Below are 11,532 nucleotides of genomic sequence, written 5' to 3' on the forward strand. Positions count from 1 at the left end.
ATGAGGTCTTTAAATACTTCCAGAGGTACCAGCAGCGCCAAACGGACCTGGCAGCAGGTGAAGATGAAGTACAAAAACATCATTCAGAATGGTAAGTGTGTGTGTGTGTGTGTGTGTGTGTGTGTGTGTGTGTGTGTGTGTGTGTGTGTGTGTGTGTGTGTGTGTGTGTGTGTGTGTGTGTGTGTGTGTGTGTGTGTGTGTGTGTGTGTGTGTGTGTGTGTGTGTGTCTTGTCAGAGAGAGCTAAATGTGTCTGTCTTTAACAGCCAACAAGAAGAAGGTAGAAATAAGGCGCACAGGAGGAGGGAGGGCACCAGACTCCTTTACTCTTGCTGAAGAGTTGGCCCTAGCCAACAACAGTGGCAGGGTGATGATGGATGGGGTGGCAGGGGTACAGTCTAACCCTGGGGCAGCTGAAATGTCCACCCTCTATGTGCAAGGTAATGTATGGCATTCATCGTTCTTCATGTTAGAGTATTTTGGCTTTCTTCCCCTGAATCATCAGTAACATGTGTCTTCTGTTGCATGCAGTCGAGGGTGGAAACATCACAACCCTGCAGCCACCAGGATGCATTCATCCTCTGACACAGGTAATTCAAATGGATAACATCCATGACATGTAAATTAGGCTATGTCACCCCTAAAGTATGGGTGCAGCGTAAAATTCTGAATCTTTTCAGGATGATGATGATGATGATGATGATGATGACGAGACCCTCACAGCCCCCTCCGACACACACATGCAGGTTAAAACACTTTACTGCTACTATATGCCACATTAATGTCCTAGGAGGGTGAGCATCATTTGTCAGTACTGTCTGAATCAAGTGACCTGTGTCATTAATGCAATGTGTGTGTGTGTGTGTGTTAGGAGGACTTGGAGGAGCTTTCCCCTCCTGAAGCCTCCCTCCCAGGGACCTCACAGTCAGACAAAGTACAGTTTCTCCTTCCTTGTTTAATTACTGAATATAATGCATACTAGGCTAATGTGTACAACATGGGGTGGGGGTTGTGTAGGCCACAGTGGACAATGTCCGCAGTTTATACAAGAAAGTGCTGGAGCTAGACCGCACAAAGAAGAGGCTGGAGATCAGAAAGCTGGAATTAGAAATTGAAAAGCTGGAACATGAGAAGAAGGTATTGTCTTATCACTCCATTAATATATAGGCTACCCACACCCTATATGTGTGTCATTGATCTGGCTTTTCGTCACCTTTTCTTCTTGCAGGAAAGAGAGTCATCTAATAAATGAATAATATCAGAGATTGGTGTGACATGTCTTTATTTTTGTGCATTTAATTTGTGGTGTGTACAATTCATTGGAAAAACTGGTTGGTAATGGCATCCCTGACAGCACGGCCTGTTGGATGATCCAGGGTGATTGGATCAGTAATATCAGGGGGTGGGGGAGGATCATGAGGGGGCACTCTTTCCTTCCTTATTGTGGCGACATTCTGAAGAACCACACATGCTGCTATGGTTTGGCAGGCCCTGTCTGGCTTGACCCGAAGGACCTTCAGGCAGGCGAATCGGGCCTTCAATATGCCAAATGTCATTTCGATCCTGGCCCTAGTGACACTGTGTGCATGATTAAATGATCTCTGTTGCCTTGTTTGTGGATCAGGAAATGGTGTGATGAGGAACTTCATGCATGCGTAGCCACGGTCCCCCAGCAGGATTCCATCAAATTGCCCTTAGATGAAATGGAGGAAAAATTAAACAACTGTCACACTGATTTCATGTTCACTATTAAAGCATATTACTTCAGGTAAATCGATATAGGACTTTTACCTTGGTGGAATCTGTCAGACAGTGATGATTCTCTGAATATACGGGAGTCATGGACTGACCCTGGCCACCTTGCATCCAGGCTTGTGATCATATAGTGGTGATCGCATGTCATCTAAGAATATGTGCACAGGTAAGGAACATAACAGGTGAGGCATGCTGTTGCGCATGTAAATGACACCACCCCATGCAGAGGACAGGAAATCATTCTACATGACAACAGGAATTGACAGGTTGACATTACCTATTCCAATGAATCGTGGACTGTACAATGTACGCCTACTGTTAATCTGTTAGTCTTGTGTATTACCTGGACATTGATGGTGTGTTTGGACTTTCTATTCACAAAATCCCGCTCATGCTCTCCCAGGGGTGCACTGATAGGAATGTGCGTACAATCAATGGCTCCAATTACTCTTGGGAAACCTAGATATTTTGTTAGTCAAATCAGTTGCCAGTCACAATTATGAAATGTGCAAATTACCTATTTTTAGATTAGTGGCATATTACCAGCGATTGCATAGAACCCTTCTTTTATCTGACGTGCAGGCAAATGGCCAGGGAATACAACAAATGCATCCACCAGTTTAGTGAGAGCAAGTACCACCTTCCGTATCACCCGGCATACAGTGTTCTTACTCAGGTTTTCAGCATCACCGATGGAATACATATATTGTCCGCTGGCGAAATAGCGCAATGAAAGACATAACATTTGCTCGATTGTGAGGGCCTGACTTCGGCGGGTTACATTAGAGACGTCCGCCTCGAGCAGCTGGCATAGGTAACGAATTCCCTCAGCTGAGAATCTATATCTTTCATGGAGAACATCGTCCGGGTACGCCAGCGGATTCTGGCGGTCTCTAAATACCCTCGCCCTCCGAAGAGAGCCCCTCACAATCTGCGCGCCTATATCGTACGGATCGTCCAGGTATGCTGGCATTGTCTTTAGGGGACATGTCGGTGGAGGAGTGGTGTCTAAATAGGGTGTGGTTAATCGGAAACCTAGGGTTAACCAAGAACTAAAACTGGGAAGACCAGTTTTGGGATCCTACGTATATTGCCATGGCAGCATACCTCGGTTTTAACATATCCAACTTTCGTAGTATGGGTTAACCAGCAACATACGCTGCACGTGACCAAGTTACTCTCGAAGTTACCCCGGTAAGCCAGAAAACCAGCTTCGTAGTACAGGCTGCTAGGGTTAACCAAGAACTAAAACTGGGAAGACCAGTTTTGGGATCCTACGTATATTGCCATGGCAGCATACCTCGGTTTTAACATATCCAACTTTCGTAGTATGGGTTAACCAGCAACATACGCTGCACGTGACCAAGTTACTCTCGAAGTTACCCCGGTAAGCCAGAAAACCAGCTTCGTAGTACAGGCCCTAGGTAGAAGGATGGTTATTATTGTTATTATTTATGTATCTTATGTACTCGATAAGGGGCGTGTTTCACTCGATGAGTGGGCGGGTCTGATCGCGACCTCCTCTTCACTGCGCATGCTTCAGATTCTACTGCGCAAGCGTACTTCGAACTGGCTCCAAATTTTCAAAGATGGCGTCGCCTCGGTTGCTTCAATTCTATAGAACACAGCTGAATGGAGCCACTCTGTCCATCTATATATACAGTCTATGAGTTGAACGGAAATATGAAGCGGAATTGTCCAAGCGGTTGGGATAAAAAGACAAGGCGAGTGGAAAACAAAAAATATATCGCCACACTACCAAAGGTATCTCATTCTTTTCAGTGTCGGTGCCACCACCACTGGTTGACAAAAACGTTGAGCTAAAAATCGCTGTCTTAGACTCCGAGCCTAGTTCCAGCGGGCCAGCACTAGTAACACAACATGGGGATAACGAAGTGAAAAAACCTGCGGTTCCAAAGTCAGCAGACAGTTCAGTGGAGTTGGTCGAGGAGCTTAATTCTGACCGAATGCCAGAGTGATTATGACGATGAAGAAGACGGAGATGTGGTGAATAGGCCAAATAGCCCCCGTCCTTCTGACCACGAAAGTGATGCTGCTGAATTACCACTAGCACTAGTGCCAGTACCCGTTCACCCAATACGCACACTACGCACGTTGCGTAGGCCCCTGCAAACTCATAGAGGCCCCGTGGGAAAAAACAAACAAAAACGTGACGACGTGACCGTCCGTCGCGCTGCTCGCGCACGTCAGATTGCCAGTGGTGCATGTGCATCAACGGCATCAGCAAGATGAAGCGGAGTTATCCCTCGGGGAGTGAAAAGAGAAATAAGGGAAATGCATGAAAATGAACAGCAGCAACAGCAGTCAGGTAACTCTCCTCTCTGGGTGGGAGAGTGGGAGGGACGGAGTTAGTCCGTGTTTGACCTACATAACAGGGCGGTGAGCCTGGGTGAACCCCGGACGGTCTCCGTGTGCGTCTTGCTAGCCTCTGTAATTTAAGTGTTATATCAATCGCTCTGAGTGTAGTTACAACTGCACTTATGAGATGAGGACAACTATGAGAGACAAAATGAGAAAAAAAAATCCAGAAAATCACATTGTCTGATTTTTAAAGAATTTATTTTCAATTATTGTGGAAAATAAGTATTTGGTCAATAACAAAAGTTCATCTCAATACTTTGTTATATACCCTTTGTTGGCAATGACAGAGGTCAAACGTTTTCTGTAAGTCTTCACAAGGTTTTCACACACTGTTGCTGTATTTTGGGCCCATTCCTCCATGCAGATCTCCTCTAAAGCAGTGATGTTTTGGGGCTGTTGCTGGGCAACACGGACTTTCAACTCCCTCCAAAGATTTTCTATGGGGTTGAGATCTGAAGACTGGCTAGGCCACTCCAGGACCTTGAAATGCTTCTTACGAAACCACTCCTTTCGTTGCCCTGGCGGTGTGTTTGGATCATTGTCATGCTGAAAGACCCAGCCACGCTTCATCTTCAGTGCCCTTGCTGATGGAAGGAGGTTTTCACTCAAAATCTCACGATACATGGCCCCTGTGAGCGGGATGGCTCAGGTAAAAGGTAAGAGACGGAAGCGTTCGGGGTTGGGCAAAAACAACAGCGTTTATTGTTCGAGATTGTGCACACAACAGGCCGCTCCGCGGTACTTTCCGAGCGGGCAAGGCCAGGACGGGGGTGTGTCGTCTTCCCAGGACCCAGCCTACTGCAAGACAGATCAGAACCAGGTTTACCAACATGCTTTATATTAAATGCCTGATTACCTGATTCCGATCAGCTGTCTGGTCTCCGGCCGAGCCACTCCCCTCACCCCAGCAGCCGGCGCTCTAACCACACCCGGCTGCCACATAACCGCCCGACTCAGGCCGGGATCCCGCCGGCCGACAGCTGACTCCTCCCCCCCCCTCCGCCGAGCGGGAGAGGAAATCGGGCCACGACCATCCGGTTACCCGGCCTGTGGATCACCTTGAAGTTAAACGGCTGTAACGCCAGATACCAACGAGTGATCCGGGCGTTGGCATCCTTCATGCGGTGGAGCCACTGGAGCGGGGGCATGGTCCGAATAGAGGGTGAAAGGGCGCCCCAGGAGGTAGTAATGCAGGGCGCCGACCGCCCACCGTATGGCGAGGCACTCCTTTTCCACCGTACTGTAGTTCACCTCCCTCTGAGCCAGCTTACGGCTAATGTACAGTACGGGGCGGTCGACCCCCTCTACCTGCTGGGACAAAACGGCCCCCACCCCACTGTTCGAGGCGTCGGTCTGCAAAACAAAAGGTAGAGAGAAGTTAGGGGTGAACAGAAGCGGCTTTCCACAGAGGGCTTTCAAACCCCCAAAGCCACGAATTGTTTCCGTCCAGGGCCGGATCGAAGCCCCCTTTCGGGCAGTCGGTCAGAGGGGGTCAGTCCAAAAGGCGGGGATGAACCCCCTTAAAACCCGGCCACCCCCACAAACCCTCCTGCCTTTTTTTTGTTTTGGCACCGGACGGGCAAAAATTTCGGCAGTTTTCTCCCTTTGGGGCCCGCCCCTCCCGCCCCCCCAAGGGTACCCCCCAATCCCCCGTACCTCCCCCCCCCAAACCGCACACTTTTTTTGGGTTGGCCCGTGACCCCCTCCCTCAGGGACTCGAGCATTGCCCCCACCCTGCTGCATTTTGCTCCCATTTTCCACTGTGGAGGGGGCATACCCAAGAAAGCCAGCATATGCAAGTGGGACGCGCCTCGGTCCTGGGGTTGGAAGGGGGCTGGAGCCCCGAAAAAACCCAAAAGGGAAAGTGTGACAAAGGGTACAAACCGTCGGAGGGGGAGAAGGCCTTTTTTTTTTTCCTTCGCCCTGGAAAATTGGAATCTCCCAGTAGCCCGGGTTTAAAAAAATCCATGTCGTATAAAAACGACAGTGCCTACCGATCCGGGATTCGCGCCCCGGGGGCTTGGGATAAGCATCAATTTGGCCCCCTCGTTAACCCTGCGGTAGTCCCACAAAACCCCCCGGGTTGCCCCCTCCCTTTTAAACCAGACGACAGGCAAACCCCCAAACCTCATGGTGGATTTTATTACTCCAATCTCTAGATACCTGAAGCTACCCGAAAAAATTTTTCCTTTTTTCAGGAGCCGATGGGGCCCGGAACAAGGCACCCCGGGCGTTTCCTATCGGGGTTTTTATGAAGAGTGCCCCTGGCAGGGGGGAGAACACATCGGCAAACCGCCCTTGCAACGCGGCAACTTTCCCCCACCTGCCCGGTGAGAAGTCGCCGAAAAAACCCCGGGGGCAATTCGTTTTAAAAAATACCCCGGTCCCAACCTCTCCTCTCCACCGTGGGGCCAAGAAGCAGACGCCACTTCCCTCATTTTAAGGGGGGTTTAGGGGTAGACTGTGTTCCCCCCCCCTGCGAACCACCAGCTATAATTAGTCCCCCATCGTCTGTGCCACGAAGGCCCTTCCCCTTTGGGCAGAAATTGGATTTAGAATTGGGGAGTAAAAAATATTTTAATCCCCCGGTAAAAATTGTCTCAGTTTCGCCCCTTGTTGTACAGCGCTGCTGACTTCCCTGAGCCTGCACAAAACCCCCTGATAACTGCCCCGGAAGGGATTTTTCTCGCAGGCCCATACGTACTAAAAATTTTCGTTTTTATTTGTCCGGGCCCCCTCCCCCTTTTTTTTAAATAGGTTCCAAAAACCCCGGGCTTCCTCCCAAAACAGCATTAAAAGGGAAAACCCGGGAGGACTAGACCCCCCGCACTGAAAACAACAGGGGGTAAAATTTATCCCAATGGGGCCCCCTCGTGAACAATTTTACGAACCATTTCTTAGCTTTTGTTAAAGCTCCACCGCCCTGGTCTGGAGGGTAAACCTAGCCCCGGATCGAGGAACCCCAACATTCATACATCGCGTTGTGCGTGACATAAAGCTGCCTGGTCATCGGACCCTTTTCGGGATCCGATGGGAGTTTATTAAAAACAGGTTTGCAACGTCTTTGCAGAGTTTTGCGCAAAGGGCACTGCTCGGATATGTTTGCATAACCACTGGGAGAGTAAAAAGCGATCCCCCGGTCCCCCGGTCTAAGGGCCCCGATGGGGTCCATCCCAAACCCCTCCCAAAAAGGCACCCAATTAAGGGGATGGGCGAGGGTTTTTGGGGGGGCCCGGGGGTTTAACCACTGACATTCGCTGCGGTGCACCCCCCCCCCTTCACATCCCGCAAACCGCCAATAAAATCGGCCAGACCCGGGTGTGTGTTTACGTACCCTAGGTGCCTGACAGGGGGTTGGATGACCCGGAAAATAACCCCCGACCTTTGTGGTATAACAGTGGTATTGATCTCCCTGTTTGGGGTCACGGCCCACAGATACACCTGCCCCTATAACAAAAAGGGGGGTTTGGGTGAGTGCTTTTTTTGGGTGGAGCTGGACCCATAAAACTCACCCCCCTGACGAAAGCGGCTAAAGGGTCCCGCCCAAACTGTTGGGGGGGAAAAAATTTAAACCCGGGGAACACGGGCGGGGGCAGGGGGCCTCCCCCACCCTCCGGGGTAAGGGACCTCCCCCCCCCCCGTGTCTTTTCCCTTCGTCCCGTCAGCCGCTTCCGATTCCCATAAAAACAGCCCCCACCACATTTTCCCCCGACTTCCTGAACGCCCCCCCTAGCCCTCCCGCTTAGCAAAAACCCCCCCCCAAATTTTTTTCCCAAGTAGGGGGGCTGAGGGAGTATAACTCCAGCCCGACTAAAGCTTTTTTTTCCCCCCAAAAATTTTTCCAAGTCACCCCCCGGTATGGGAAATCCAGCACACCTCACCTTTACCCCATCTCCACCAATCCCCCGCCCAACCACTTGATTTCAGCCCGTGTCCTTTTAAGGGCCCGGTGGGTTACCCCCCCTTTTACATCCGGATACGGACGTCCCTTTTTACCGGGGAGGAATGGGGGTCCCCCAACCCGACCCAAAGTCCGACCCCATCATGGACACTCCCGCCGGAAGGGCCCTCCCGCAAACCCCCAGCACTCCCCCTGGGGCCCGGGGGCCCCCCTGGTCCGGGGCGACCCGAGGCGGAGGGTGGGTCCCGGGAGAGAGAGAGAGAAGAGAAGGGTGAGGGGAGGGGTTTGGGTGGAAGGGGGCCGGCGTGGTTGAGGGGAACGGTGCAGCGGCTCTTCGGGGAATCCCCCTGGGGCTGGAACGGGCGGTCCCCGGGGAACGTTTGTGGGGGTCCCCTTCATCTCCCCCGGGGAAACAAAGGTGCCTCCCCGAGGGCAGTGCCTCCAGGCTGGGAGGGGGGTGAACTGGGACCCAATCGCCGTTGCGATGGCAGCCCGCGACAAACTCTCCAGTGCCACCTGCTCCTGGCCCCCGGCGGAGCGCATCCCCGGGTGAAACAGGCCCCCGCCCGATCAGGACGCTTTTTAGAGGGAAGGGGGGGGGCAGGTCCCCGAAGGGAAGGGCCCCGAACGGGGGCGGGTGCCTCGGGGTGCTGCCCAGCTGGCCGGGTGGGCCCCCCGCAGTGTTTTTATCATTTATGGACGCGGGAGGCTGTGGGGGCTAGTGTGCCTTTTCCCGCATGAGGGCGAACCGGGGGGGTGGGCCCCCGGGGTTTTCCCCCTTTCCCCATTGGGGGGTTTAGTCCCCGTTTCAGGCGCCCCTGGACGGGATGGCTCAGGCTGTGAGCGAGGGGCCCAGGATGGCGCCGGTTAGCTCCTCAACAACTCCACATCTTAGGTTTTTATTGTTTTACTTTGTTGGTTTTTTTTAAAATTTTTTGCAACATGCAAACCCCCCAAGCGAGCCCCATCATCCAATATGAAGAGAAAACTTTTACACATAGGGGGGGGCGCAATAATCCACACGACCGCAACAATGGGGAGCTCCGGTTACCTGCTGGGGTTACCCGTGGAGCGCGGAGGAAGAACACGGGTTCCCGGGGGGGTCCCGGTCAGGCAGGAAACTGAAAAAACAGGCCCCCTCTACCGATTTACTTTTTGCAAATTCCCAAACCCGGGTAATAAGCTGAGAATCCGTAGCAGGGGCAAATTTTAAAGCCCTTTAAAACCTGTAAATTTTTGGTTTTCACGGAGACTTGGGTCGACCCCCCATACGACCCCCATTTCTCCCCAGGGTTTATTCATCGCCCGGGCCGGGCAAAACTCAGGAAAAGGGAAGGAGGAGGTGTTGCTTCATGATTAACAAAACTGGTGCTAGTGGTGGAGATCATTTTTTCGGATGTTCTCCCCCCTAAGACATATGATCGATGCCGGCCCTTTTTATTTGCCGGGAGTTTTACAAATTTTTTGTTCAACGCGGTATTTTCCCCCCACGGAACAAAACACAGCGCTGGAGGATGTTGGGATTACGACGGGCAGAGATTCCGGCCCAAAGGGCATTTTTTGGGCCGGGGGTTTTAACAGACAACATGAAGAAATTGCCCCAAATACTTCACCGCAGTGCCCCCCGCGCGGTGGGAAAACCTGGGGCATGTTTAAACCCTTTTCCGGGAGGGTAAAAAGCCCCCCCCCCCCCCCCTTCGGCAAACCCGAACCCCTATCTTTCTTTCCCCCTTTACCGGGAGAGACTGAAAGGGGCCACCTGTGACAAGGACGTGCAGCTTGGGCCCAGCAGTTGACTTCTCTCCGCCACTCTTGGCATCACGGAGTGGGGGTGTTTTGAGGGGACATAAAAAACCCCACACGACGCGGGATTTGCTACACGGCAAAAGCACATACGCGTGCCAGGTTACTGTAGGGCATTCCCCAAAAGAGAAGCCCCGATAAACCGGGTCCGAGTAAACTTAAAGCACGGGCCCGGCACAGCCGGGGGATTTGGGTGGGACAGAATTTCCCGGATCACTCCGGAAGGTATACAGGGAAAAAACAATACAGGACAAGGTGGGGTGAAACAAGGGCTCCCAAAGCCAGAAATATGTGGGTTTGGGTAAAAAAAATAAAAGCTACAAAAGGGAAAGAGTGTGCTAGGGAAATGCGATCTTCCCCAAAGAACTGAAAACATTTTTGCACGTTTTAAACCCCCCGTGGGGGCACAAAAGGCCCCGGATCCCGCTCATGTTTTTAACCTGGAGTGTGTAGATCTCTAAAAAGGGCAAACACACGGGGTCCCGATGATGGCTCCCGCCCCTCTCCAAGGGGTGTGCAGTTCAGGAAAAGTTTTACAGACATTTTCAATAGTCATGCCCATCTATCCCCACATGTTTTTTAAAAAGGGCCAAAAGTTGTCCCCCCCCAAAAAGACAAAAATCCTCAAGACTACCGCCCAAACATACCCCATCTCATGAAGTGCTTTGAGCTTATCAAAACTTTAACCCCCTCCCTACTCACACCCCCTGCATGCCTACAAAAAAAGGTCCCCGGAGATGCCCCTCTCCCTTTACCCCCCACCCCCTCTCCCCCCTGACCCGAGGAACCCTTATGTGAGAAGTGTCATTGACCTTCGCATTAACACCATTTTGCCCCCAACCTCATTTAAACTCAGGGGCCTTGGGGGTCAACGGCCCCCCTGTGAGGGTCATAGCTTTGACGGGGGAGATCCCCGGGGTGCGGGGGGGGAACATCACATCCTCCCCCTTGACCCTCAACACCGGGGCCCCCCGGGTTGTGTGCCAGCCCCTTCCCCTACTCCTGTTCAGCAAAACTGCGTGGCCCCACACAGTCCAACCCATATCAGTTTTCTGACGACACACCCCATCGGGCCTACACAGACGGCGACGAGAGGCGTACAAGAGGTCAACCCTAATTTGGGCCAGGGAAAAAACCCCCCCCCCAACGTCACAAAAAAAAGGGGTGTTGGGACTAAGGAAGGCAGAGGGGCACACACCCCTCACCTTTGACGGGGGTCCTTTTAGAAGGCAGCAGCTTCAGTTCCCGGGGGAAAAATCAGTGAGGACCTGACATGGAACTCCCCGGGGCATATCCAGACCTCGACACGGGTTTCTCCTCCCCAGGGTGCGGGAAATTCAACATGGATCCCCGGGTACTCTGCAATTTACAGGTGCCCCTCGAGATACCCGACTGGCTGCACACCCCCCTGGTATGGCAGTTGACCGCCCCAACCCAAACCTACGAGGGGGGGAAAAATGCTCAGCACCCCCCAGACGGGGTGATCCATGGGGGACCCTAAAACCCAGCGGGGGTAGAAGAAGGGCGGTAGGATATTAAAGGGCCCCCCCTCACCCCCGAAAATCTGTCTTTGCTCCCTCGGCAGCGGAACCCCAGCAACCCAAAAGCACCAACCAGGCTTTTTTTTTCCCCAGGATAAGTTTAATGAAATTGAGTTGTGAATGTCTTCCATTTTTATAGTACACAATACATA

General features: G+C 52.2%; 2 protein-coding genes across 2 annotated transcripts; one reads left to right on the forward strand and one right to left on the reverse strand.

The window, feature by feature from the left end:
• Positions 1–1,261, forward strand: LOC134859154 (uncharacterized). Its single transcript, XM_063875490.1, has 6 exons — positions 1–91; positions 265–438; positions 530–588; positions 679–744; positions 870–932; positions 1,016–1,261. Exons 1-6 carry the CDS (start codon positions 1–3, stop codon positions 1,163–1,165), a joined length of 603 nt encoding a protein of 200 aa, XP_063731560.1. The 3' UTR covers positions 1,166–1,261.
• A 2-nt stretch (positions 1,262–1,263) lies between these two features.
• Positions 1,264–3,121, reverse strand: LOC134859006 (putative nuclease HARBI1). Its single transcript, XM_063875276.1, has 4 exons — positions 2,297–3,121; positions 2,097–2,212; positions 1,790–1,901; positions 1,264–1,691 (listed from the first exon to the last, which is right to left on the reverse strand). Exons 1-4 carry the CDS (start codon positions 2,724–2,726, stop codon positions 1,315–1,317), a joined length of 1,035 nt encoding a protein of 344 aa, XP_063731346.1. The 5' UTR covers positions 2,727–3,121; the 3' UTR covers positions 1,264–1,314.
• Between the last annotated feature and the right edge of the window lie 8,411 nt (positions 3,122–11,532).

The sequence above is a fragment of the Eleginops maclovinus genome, chromosome 22, assembly GCF_036324505.1.
Source record: "Eleginops maclovinus isolate JMC-PN-2008 ecotype Puerto Natales chromosome 22, JC_Emac_rtc_rv5, whole genome shotgun sequence".
Taxonomy (NCBI): Eukaryota; Metazoa; Chordata; class Actinopteri; order Perciformes; family Eleginopidae; genus Eleginops; species Eleginops maclovinus.

Excerpts from the sequence above, each read along its gene's own strand:
- LOC134859006 (XM_063875276.1), bottom strand. The coding sequence starts at position 2,726 with ATGCCAGCATACCTGGACGATCCGTACGATATAGGCGCGCAGATTGTG. Across the intron at positions 2,213-2,296 it reads AGGGTTCTATGCAATCGCTG|GTTTCCCAAGAGTAATTGGA; the intron begins GTAATATGCCAC and ends CAAAATATCTAG. Across the intron at positions 1,692-1,789 it reads GTCTGACAGATTCCACCAAG|GGCAATTTGATGGAATCCTG; the intron begins GTAAAAGTCCTA and ends ATTTCATCTAAG.
- LOC134859154 (XM_063875490.1), top strand. The coding sequence starts at position 1 with ATGAGGTCTTTAAATACTTCCAGAGGTACCAGCAGCGCCAAACGGACC. Across the intron at positions 92-264 it reads CAAAAACATCATTCAGAATG|CCAACAAGAAGAAGGTAGAA; the intron begins GTAAGTGTGTGT and ends TGTCTTTAACAG. Across the intron at positions 439-529 it reads GTCCACCCTCTATGTGCAAG|TCGAGGGTGGAAACATCACA; the intron begins GTAATGTATGGC and ends TGTTGCATGCAG.